Source organism: Eptatretus burgeri, chromosome 2 (assembly GCF_056783735.1).
Source record: "Eptatretus burgeri isolate ZD-2024b chromosome 2, Ebu_testis_v1, whole genome shotgun sequence".
Taxonomy (NCBI): domain Eukaryota; kingdom Metazoa; phylum Chordata; class Myxini; order Myxiniformes; family Myxinidae; genus Eptatretus; species Eptatretus burgeri.
Genome location: NC_140962.1, coordinates 26,045,202 through 26,056,787, shown reverse-complemented (window position 1 = coordinate 26,056,787; position 11,586 = coordinate 26,045,202). Strand labels below are relative to the sequence as shown.

At 42.4% G+C, this 11,586-nt stretch overlaps 1 protein-coding gene across 6 annotated transcripts in view; it reads right to left on the bottom strand.

Annotated features, from left to right (window-relative positions):
- Positions 1 to 219: 219 nt before the first annotated feature.
- LOC147031648 (peroxynitrite isomerase THAP4-like) overlaps positions 220 to 11,586 on the bottom strand; it is a 28,179-nt gene continuing 16,812 nt past the window's right edge. For 4 of the 6 annotated variants that reach the window (XM_085866383.1, XM_085866392.1, XM_085866374.1 and 1 more), the window contains 2 exons: positions 6,391 to 6,494; positions 671 to 4,627 (listed from right to left, as the gene is read on the bottom strand). In XM_085866383.1, coding sequence (XP_085722509.1) covers positions 4,469 to 4,627; positions 6,391 to 6,494 — 263 coding nt within the window. In that variant the 3' untranslated portion in view covers positions 671 to 4,468. The other 2 variants (XM_085866377.1, XM_085866402.1) reach the window with 2 other exon arrangements.

The following is an 11,586-nucleotide window of genomic DNA, read 5'->3' as shown; positions in this document are numbered from 1 at the left end:
GTTAGAGAGTGTGTGTGTGTGTGTGTGTGTGTGTGTGTGTGTGTGTGTGTGTGTGTGTGTGTGTGTGTGTGTGTGTGTGTGTGTGTGTGTGTGTGTGTGTGTGTGTGTGTGTGTGTGTGTGTGTGTGTGTGTGTGTGTGTGTGTGTGAGAGCTCCATACTATAAGCTCTCGGCAAATATAAAGAAAACTTTAGGGGGAAAAAGGAATAAACAGGCAAGGTTTACATTGATGAACAGTTTTATTCATATTCTATTTTGTACTAAACATCCCTAGGTAATGTTCCAAAGTACCGAACAATGTATTGTAAACCATTTGTAAGTTTTTTTTTTGTATGCAAAGTTGAGGTTTGTGTAGGAGCAGGAACATAGAATGGATCAGGAGATAACAGAAAGAGAGTGGAATGGGGAAGGGGAGAATACAAACAGCAGGGTTGGGGGACAATATGGAGGGTGGTTTTGACAAATATGGGATGTGGGGGAAGAAGGCGGGGTAGGAGAAGGACTATTTGGTGGACGAGATGGATTCAGAAGCAAACTCTCAATAAGTTTATTCTTTACCAAGAATTTATATTTTACCAAAGCATTGTTCATTAAAATGCAAACAAGAGGAAAGACTTAGTGTTGCCTTGATATTACCAGGAAATGATGTTCATCACGGCATCTTTCTGTGGAAAAGAATGGAGAAAATGGTCAGAATGCCACGAAATCATTGGTCGCTGCTCGAATGAACCAATGAGAAAAGGTATGATGTAACCGAGCTGAAATATAAAAAAAAAATCTTCAAAGCAGAATGTCAGGATGTGGTCAACATGAATGTGTAGTTGTAGCTGAATATGCAGTTCAGTTACCTTATATTTTTCACATTTCCTCGATTATAATCTGCCCATAAGTTACTGCATAAAAACTGAAGTGATGTTTTGAAACATTTTACACTAGCCGAAACCCCGTCACAGACGGATTCCGTTCCATGAGCCCAATATGACAACCAGTGGCGGCTCTTGTAAGAGCCGGATCCCAGTCGATGTACTCCATGGCCTTACCTAATGAGGCCTACAAAACGTCCTTGTACACGACATTTTTGGTGTACACTACTCCTTGTGAAGAAGTCCCCTGATTTGTGCACGTGTCTACTTTGACGTACAAACACCGTGTCAAAACTTCTCAGGTCACAGTACCGAGAAAAACGTGACGTGACCGCAAGTAGGAGCACAAAATTGGTCCTTCAGTATTAATATATAGATTATCCTTCCACTTTACTGTTCAAAGTTGAAAAATGCTCCCTCCGGTGGCTGATTCCAGGAACTACACCGTTTCCGTGTGATGATATTGATATATTTATATTTATTCTCCTTCCACTTTACTGTTCAAAGTTGAAAAATGTGCCCTCCGGTGGACGATTTCAGGAACTACAGCGTTTCCGTGTGATGATTTTGAAATATTTATATTTATTCTAATGCTTCAGGGTTGAAGGTTGACTATTGCCACTATGTGCGATGCACTCTTACAGGTACGAAGTTTCTTTCAGTCCAGGTCACAGTACCGAGAAAAACGTGACGCGACCACTAGGAGGAGCATAAAATTGGTCCTTCAGTATTAATATATAGATGTGGTGTCGTTACTTTGTGCAGGGGCCTGCATTCTGCATTTTTTGCAGTACAGGACTGTTTGGGAAATCACATGAGATTGCAACAACATTCTATATAGTTGTGTAATGAGAACACTGTAGCTCAGATATTGAAAAGGGTGAATACAATTTTACAATGCCACATTGTTTGATATTTGGGTGCAACAAAAAATGGCTGAAAAGTACTCCAAGTTCCAGAATAAAAGGATTGTCTATGACCCTTCCTGAAAGACAAGGGGCTGTCGGTGCAAGGCTTGATCAATAGCGGTCACAGCATTGGGAATTTAAGAACATCCGACACCTCGAAGAAACGCATCTGTTCCACCCACTTCACAGAAAACTTTGATTTGACACAGATTTGAGACAGTCAAAAGTCAGGTCGGTCTTTGGACTGCCACTGGCAACATGTAACCCAGTGCAACTTGCCATATGGTTGGGTTGTTGGTGACTAAACAGACTCCCCTCACTGGCTTGCCAGTAAGAATGGTGATTGTGACACCCTGCAGGACTAAAAACAACACTTGATGAAGGACGGATGAGCTACCTTTTGGGAGCCAACACTATCTAGTAAGGAGATGGTGTCTCCTAAACAACACCCATTCATTTGGACAAAGGCAGGAAGGGCACCCGACAGTAAAAAAAAAAAAAAAAGATAAGTTCCAATGCAAAAAGGATTCTTGGATCCAGATATTTTGAAAGGGCTAGTGCATCCCCTTCAAGCAACACGCACCAGCAACTCCCGGCTGATATGAAAAGTTGGAAAGGGGGTACTGCCCAAAGAACCAGTGGCTGTGGCTAAAGAGGCATGTCGAGAAAAATGAGGGCATCATAGTGGGAACATGGAATGTTGATACAATGAAATGGATATGGGAAAGAGTTGGTGGAAAGGATGATGAGAAGAGAAGAGAAGTTGATATATTGTGTGTACATTGCACAGGACCCTGTGTTTATATCCCTGTGTCGTAAGAGGCGACCAGGGTTGCGTCAGGAAGGGCATCCGGCGTAAAACATGTGCCAAATCACTATGCGGATCATACGGATGATCTGCTGTGGCGACCCCGAAAGGGAGCAGCCGAAAGAAGAAGAAGAAGATTGCACAGGAGACGGAATTGACTGGGAAAGGTATAAAAGAACTAGAAGGCTAGAATTTTTCTTACTGTGAAGAACAGAGAAAGAGAAATGGACTTGCCATCATATTGAAGGAGGGGTGGAAAGGGAAAGTACTAGAAGTGAAGAGAATTCGTGATGGGTTTATGCCATTGAAGTTGGTGGCAAAGAATGGACGAGTGAGTACAATCTCGGGGTACACGACAATCTGGGTGTTCAGACGAAGAGAAAGAGGAATTCAGAGAGTAGTTAGAAGACATAGTTAGGAGGGTACCATCTATAATTGGTGCAGATGTAGGTGGCCATGTAGGACAAAAAGTGGGTGGATAAAAATTGGAACATGTAGCAAATGGATATGGCAGGAAAACCCCGTCAACCAGCAACCAACAAGAATCCTCTCCCCATTTTAAGATGGGGGGGGGAGGATTCTTGAGATTGCCCAGAGCATTGAGCTATTTGTTGTGAATACATGGTTGAGAAAGGAGTAACATCTCTTCGTTGATGAGTCCATCCTCCACTGTAACATCCATCCCTCTGATAGACAGGCAGCAGCTTCTTCCCTCTTTGCAGACCTTGATTGAATCACAAGCTAGTTTATACACTTGGAATATGGCTTTCAATCCTGATAAATTTCACTCTCACTCTGTCTCTGTCTCTCTAAAAGGCCTGTCTGGCAAACCATTCCATCTACTCTCTTAAATATCCTCTTGAAGAAGTTCAGGCACTCAAGATTTTAGGTCTCGCTATCAGCCATGATCTTTCTTGGGCAAACCACACTTCTAAGTTGGCCTCCAAAGATAGTCACCGACTGGGCATCCTCTGTCGTATAAAGTCCTTTCTTGGCACACCTGATCTCTTGCACTCTTACCCACCTATGAGGCCTTCATCCGTAGCTTTATGGAGTATTACTCTCCCTCTAAATGCAGAATCGCTGCTCAACTCCCTTCCTTCCTTCCTCTGTTTTTTTTCCGATTGTGGAACCAACTTCCTCATTCTCTTCAATATCATTTTTCCCTCCAGGACTTCAAGATAGCTGTTCACCACAATCTCAGGTCATCAGCCCCCATCCAAAACCATGATGCTTTGTGGCCCCATTTACCCTCCCCAAGCACACCCCTTTTGAAGTTTCCAGTTTTTCCTTCCTCATAATGTCAGATGGGTCAGGAGTATCAGTGGTAGTGTTCATGGTAGTGAGTACAGTGGAATCAGTGTCAGTAGTAGTGATAGTAGAACCAATCAGAAGTTACAGACCACCACCGCGAGACTGACCACATAGCGGTGAACACTGAAACCAGCTAGAAGAGATTAAAACAGCAAGTTATACCAAGACGAAAAATGGCATGACAATAATAACTATGTTCACTTGTTATTTGAGATATCTAATAAGTTGGTCATCGTTTGGCTATACAAACACAACACCCAATCTTTCATTTTCATGATGAATGATATATTTATATTTATCCTTTCTTGGCACATCTCCATGGGGCAGCCATGTGCAGCACTCAGATCCCAGAAGTCCTTGCAGTGTCATTTTCTGCTTTGCTTTGAAGTGGTAGTGCAAAAGATAATATTTCATGTGCCAATGGTGCATATGCACCAATGGATACAGAGAGTCATTACACGTGGAACATGCTCTTTCATTTATGTTATCAATTTCCGCAGAACATGCTCTTTCATTTATGTTATCAATTTCCGCATACACACATTCCAAAGCAACTTAATTGAAAAAAAAGAACAATCAGAGTACCATATCCCATTTCTCAGTTACTCTGCTCAACATCTGGGACAACCTGCAGTAAGTTATTTCAAGATGAGGTCTCATTTCTTGGTTGCTGGTTGCCATTGAAAAGCATTGTCTTAGCTTTCCATCTTGATCAAGGCTTAAAATCCGTTTTGTCTGTGAAGAGAAAAGCAAACACCATATCAGATATGTTGGGATGTATTCGTCAGTGAGTATGTACACTGTACAGTACCTTCAGAAAGTATTCACACCCCTTAACTCTTTCACATATTTTTGTGTTACAGCCTGAATTTAAAATGGATTAAATTTAAAAAAAATTGTCACCGATCTACACAAAGTACACCATGAAGACAAAGTGAAAACATTTTTTGAGAATTATTTTAAGCTGAAATGTCTTTCATCGATACGTATTCAACCCCTTTGCTATGACTCCAAATTGAGCTCAGGTGCATCCAATTTCCTTTGAACATTCTTGAGATGTCTCCACAACTTCATTGGAATCCACCCGTGGTCAATTCAAGTGATTGGACATTATTTATAAAGAAACACACCTTGAGGACACGCCTGATGTTGAGAAACACCCACGGTTGACAGTGCATGTCAGAGCAGAAACTCCACCATGAAGTCCAAGGAACTAGGGATAGAACTCCGAGATATAATTGTAAGGAGGCATAGATCTGAGGAAGGGTACAAGACAATTTCTAGAGTGTTGAAAGTTCTCAAGAGAACAGTGAGCTCCATCATTAGGAAATGGAAAGAATATGGAATGACCCAGACTCGTCCTATAGCTGGCTGTCTGACCAAACTGAGCAACCGGGCAAGAAGGACCTTGGTCAGGAAGGTGACCAAGAACCCAATGACCACTCTGACAGAACTACAGAGTTCTTTGCCTGAGATGGGAGAACCTGCCAGAAGGACAACTATCTCTGCAGCACTTCACAAATCCAGGCTTTATGGGAGAGTGGCCAGACAGAAACCACTCCTGAGAAAAAGGCACATGACAGCACGTGAAAGTCTCAGAGCATGAGGAAAAACATTCTGTGGTGTCATGAGATGAAAACTGAACTCTTTGCCCCCGCTAAATCTGGCGGTTGCCCCTGCTAAATCTGGTGGAAACTGAGCACAGCTCATCACCCATCTAACACCATCCCAACTGTGAATCATGGTGGTGGCAGCATCATGCTATGTGGATGTTTTTCAGTGGCAGGGACTGGGAGATTTGTAAGGATAGAGGGAACAATGAATGGAGGCAAATCCTTGAGGTGAACCTGCTTCAGAGTGCAAACGACCTTAGACTGTGGTGAAGATTTATGTTCCAACAGGACAATGACCCCAAGCATTCAGCCAAATCAACAATGGAATGGCTTTAGCACAAGAACGTGAAAGTCCTTGAGTGGCCCAGCCAAAGCCCAGACTTGAATCCCATTGAGAATCTGTGGAAAGACTTGAAGATTCGTGTTCACCGACACTCCTCATCCAACATGACAGAGCTTGAGTAAATCTGCAAGGAAGAGTGGGAGAAAATCCCTAAATCCAGATGTGCAAAGCTGGTACAGACATACCCGAGAAGACTCGAAGCTGTAATCACTGCCAAAGGCGCTGCTACAAATTATTGACTCAGGGGGCCGAATACTTATGTAAATTAGACATTTCTGCATGGAATTTTGAATTAATTCAGAAAAATTTCGAAAACATGTTTTCACTTTGTCATTATGGAGTAGTTTCTGGAGATCGGTGACAAAAAAGTTTAAATTTAATGCATTTTAAATTCATGCTGGAACACAGCAAAATGTGACAAAAATCAAGGGGTGTGAATATTTACTGAAGGCACTGTCTCACAACCAACAGGAGCTTTAAATAAGAATTCAACATTGTGAAAGCAGGATTGTAATTTTTGTGCAGTGCATAATTTTAATCACCTTCACAACTCTGGGCTCCTTTCCAAATGTGATGCGGCTGACAGAATGCGAGGTAAGTGTAATCTCTTTTCCGCGAACTTCACCCTCTTCCACGATCGAAAGGCCTATTGCATGAAAAGTGACATAAAAAACTGCCCTTCATTCTCTTCATTTAACATAACTCCAAAGTAATTCCCATATAACTATATTCTCTGCCATTAAGAAAACCCCGAACATATAGAAGTGATAATATGATTGTTGAGGTCCTGTTCCAGCATTCATTCCAAGTGCCATTTTGGCACGAGGGATGTGCAGAACATCCAATTGCAAGTTTCCATGTAACAAAATTGCCTCGTGCAATAATCCATCAGCATGTGCAACTCATGCACCTTTCGGTTTTTTGGAGGTAACATGAGGTATTCTGAGCAAATTTGAAGTCTTTCTGAGACACCAGCCTGTGAATGATCTAAATAATCATAATAAAAACTCACTGATGACAGACATTCTTTAACTCGAGAGTTCATAGAACACGATACCCCCATGCAGTTACTGAAATTTTAACAAAATAATAACTTAAATGATCGTTAAAATAAAAATTCAAACGTTTCGTGCTTTTGAAGTAGTCCAGAAGCAGTAGTCTGGCTGTCTGACCAGCATCCGCATCTGACACCACCCTTATACACCACCCCCATTGAACCTTTATTGAAATTGAAGTATGGAAAATGGGAAGTTCTTGGAAGTATGACATTATTTATGTACTCCGTTCTTCAAGTATATAATTCAATTTAAATAAAGATTGTAAAAGTCACATAAATAAATTAATTCCAGTTTTACCGCAGTATTTATTACATCATCGTATCTAACACATGACATTAGTTATTTGTGCTTGTCGTATGTGTCCGTTATGACGTCCTTAAAAAACAGTGAGTTTCCTGTTTGAAATTATTTTCATTTTTGTTTCACTTGCGAGGCAGGCAGACAGAGTAAAAAAGATTATCTCACTCCTCTCTGTGCATGTGCGCTCAGGACAAATCCTGAGCCAAGGTAGGGCAAAACGAGAAACTTGTCTTCGATTCATGTTCTGATTCATGTTCAAAATACTGTATAACATTCAATTTCAATAAGTTGTTCCTTGATCATAAACTGACAATTATAAACTGGAAATACAGATGGACAGACATGAACCAATTGCTTAACCCTGTTTTTTGCTTCACCTGCGCAGGGTAACAATCCATTACAATACAGAAAATGAGAGGAATGAAATAATTGGACACCCTGTTTATGACTTCAGAAGATGTTATCAAGCCACTATATCAACAAGACACTACCAAGAAGTGGACTTCTCAGGATAAGGATTCCCACTCAGGACCGATACTTTTGCATGGACAAAGTACGCCAATCAATTTCAAACTGCCCATAGTACTGCAAACATACTCCCTGTAGTCCAGTAAACCAACGACTTTTTTTGGCAAAGATTGGAAAAAAATAGGGAAGAGATGAAACTTGGTGGGAATCTTCTTTGGACCTTAAAGAATGTCATACTAAAAGTCCCCGCATGTCACATGTGAGCTAACGTCACTATACCGGAAATGACGTCATTACCGTAAAATGCACTTTTAGAGACTTTTTCATACTTAATATAATTGTTCTCGGTCACAAACACTTGCAGTAAATCTCACAGGATCAACAAAGGTATCAGTTTTCGGCAAAAGGCATCACTGCTTATTGTTTACATGCTTAGTTTTCTCTTTCGCACCCCTTGGTCGACATTGAGGCTGTAGGTTCATCCGAATAAACATCCGAACTAGGGAGATCGTCCTCTTGTAGACCTGTGTCATCTTCATCATATTCATCGTCGGAACTATTGTCAGATTGCACAAGCTCACTGGATTCTTCACATTGGACCTCACGGCTTGGCTCATCGTCTACTTCTTCATCAGTGTCTGGTTTTTCAGAATTGCTGCAACCACCACCGCGAGACTGACCACATAGCGGTGAACACTGAATGCCAGCTTTCCTGCATCCACATCGTCGCTCACATTCAGTCTTGCAGTTGCATGAAATCAAATTTAAAAGAGTGTCTGGGGCTGGACGCTTGCGCGAAGAGTTGGATACAGCTGTCCATCGACTAAATCCCAACCCCATTCTGTCAGTGGTATATCACAACCTCACCATTGTTGTACCTGATGATAAACACGCATGGAATGTTCTTTTGCTGCTGCAGATGTAGGTGGTAGGGACGCGAGCTGGAGTTTGGTATGAATTGGACACTTTGCAACTGCTTTCATAAAACATTGATATCCGTGCTTGTTCTGGGAAGATGTTGTCCTCGGAGCTCCATAAAGCGCTAATAGGAACTCTTCTCCAGCAGATGTAACGGAGCATTCTGATGATGAGGGGTTATTGAAGACTTCCATGCACGTATTTAGATCTGGACTTCAATAGTAGCTTCAGTCGTAGCTTGAATGCTTTCTTCTTCCCTTGTCTATAGAGAGCCGAAGTGGTATTGCAACCATTCATCGCATGCAGAAAAAACAGATTGTGGGAGAATCCCTCTGGTAGACGACGCTGGACACGTCTGATATCAAATACCTTGTTAGGTGTTGTTCCTCTCCCGGGTTTAAAGAAGCAGATGCAATTGTCTGGTTGAGAAAGTTGAGTCAGCAAAATTAGTAAATCACTATCTGTGCCTACAACTACTACGTCCTTATCATGTGACAGTTCTATTGCAGTGCGAACAATCATCGTATCGGCATCTGCCTCCGCATTTGTTACTCGTACGCCCGCTTGTTCCAGCTGTACTTTCAAACCCTCAATTAGCCTGGTCTTGTTCCTTCCATTTGTCAAGAATCGATCTTGTCGAATGGTAATAGGCATGTCATCAGTGAACAATATCTCTGCGGATTCGACCCTTTTAGCTCTTCGATTGTGTTCAACGGTCTTTGTGCAACATACATCACCGTAGCCGTCAAATATGACATAACTGGTTGTACTATAGTGTCTTTGTACATAGGATACGTACGCGCTGTGCACGTCGCTGTATGTCCCATGTTGTGGCCATACCACCCGTCGCAGTAGATAACCTCCATCGACAACGCACATGCTATCCTTGGGATAAGTTTGTTCACTTGCGGCGTATGATTCTATCACACGGTATAGAACGGCCTTCTCTGTCTTTCTCATGGATATGCCATCGAACAATGACAAGGGGCGAGGGGCTAACTCATACTCTAGGCATGAAGCGAAGTCCTCATCTGATTTTATCACGCAGATAATCTTGTTGAACAGTTGCATGGTATTCACGGGTATGATTTCGTTGCGCACTTTCACGGAGTTGCCGACGGTTGCCAATGGAAGGACCCTATCTTTCCGATGGAACTGAACATCACCGAAAGTCTTGCCCGTTAATTTCTTCATTGCTTCTGTACCAATCTCTACTGCGGAATCACAGTTGATGCTATCGTTGCCTACAACACCGGAACCTATTGACATCAATTCATGGCTTTGTGGCAAAGGTGAATGGACTGTTAGCCACGCAAAGAGTTTTTCTACATCCTGGTTATCCCGAAATTGGCGAGATTTCCTAAGTTCAACATGTTCCTTAGAAGTAGTGAAACTGACGCCACAGAACTCTTCAAAACGATGATTTAGCTCTGTACAGCCAGGCATACCGAGCACCCACCGGTTCAAAACACTGTCAGTCAGGCCTCAGCCACGTGTCAGGCCTCTAGACGTTTTTATTGCGCGCATCATCAAAACTTGTTCTATTGTCATGTCAGTCCAGACTCCCGCCCACATTTTATCACTATGTCGGATTGTGAAGTTACCCATGGACGAAAACTTCTGGAACTCTGCTGGTGTCATCTTGGCATCCAACTTGGACATTTGCTGAAGATACAAGTGAGCATATTTTGCATAAGCCAAGTGTCCGGCTGCATGGAAATGTGGAATCATTCCGCGAATCGTTTCGAGATGCAATTGCCAATCACCACATCGCTCGGCACGTACAAATTCGCGCATCAGTGTTACCTGATTGAAATACTGAACCCAAAGTTTGGCTGTTCGGCTAGTATTCGCGGCCTGGAGCTTGACAGCCTCCAGCTTTTCAATGACCATGTTCAAAACAGTACTGTTGGTGATGTCTTCCATAGGTTGGTATTCATTTGTGACAGTCACAGGAAGGTATCTGTCAAAAAAACGGCTTGTTTTCCTAACAAATATTGAGAAGTCACAGGTATTAAGTGGTTTTATAAAGGTATGACGTCACTTCCCGTGTAGCCACGTTAGCTCACGCGTGACACTCGGGGACTTTTAGTATGTTGTTTCTGATAATCACATGAAGATACCTGCCAAGTTTCATTTCTCCCCTATTTTTTTTCCAATCAAAAGTCGTTGGTTTATTGGACTACTGGACCTCGCAGGATAAGTGTTATACACCATCTTGAGGAGTCTCCGTGATGCAGAGATCTGTGCTCGTCATCCTGTTCAGCGTCCAGAACTTGCACTGCTACACATGCAACCACGCTTACAGTGGTCAAATCAGCATGTCTGACGGACACAGAGATAATGGGCAAGTGCTATGTTGAGTGATTAATCCACATTTCTCCTTGAAAAGCATGATGGTCGTGCACGGGTCTACAGAAAACTCACTGGGCGATATGCACCAGTCTGTGTCCAGGAAGCCACAAATTTTGCACGTGGAAGTATCATGATGTGGGGTGGCATTGCTGAAACCTTTCAAACCTACTTAATCCGCATCCATGGCAATTTGACGGCAGAGCGAAGAAATAATGAGATCTGACAGCAGCATGTGCTGCCTAACCTTCAACAAGATAGTCCTTGAATCATGTTTATGCACAATAATGCTCCTGCTTACAGGGTCATTCAAACAAGGAATGTTCTTGTCAATGACAATGTTAATGTCATGACATCCTGGTTTGCATTCCTGCCTGATTTAAATCCATTGGGTATTTGTGGGATGTCATTGATCATCGTGTTCAAACCTTGCCCAAACCACCAAAGACACTTAATAAGCTGGGATAAGAGCTGATTCAGGCATTGAATGCTATTCCCCAGGCTCAGATTTGAGAGCTCATATGGTCAATGCGATGACGGTGCAATGTAGTGATTTCTGCTTGAGGTGGACATGCCTCATGTTGAGATTGCCACTTTCATGTTGGATCCTTAGGTGAAAACATTCACCACTACGCAGCATGA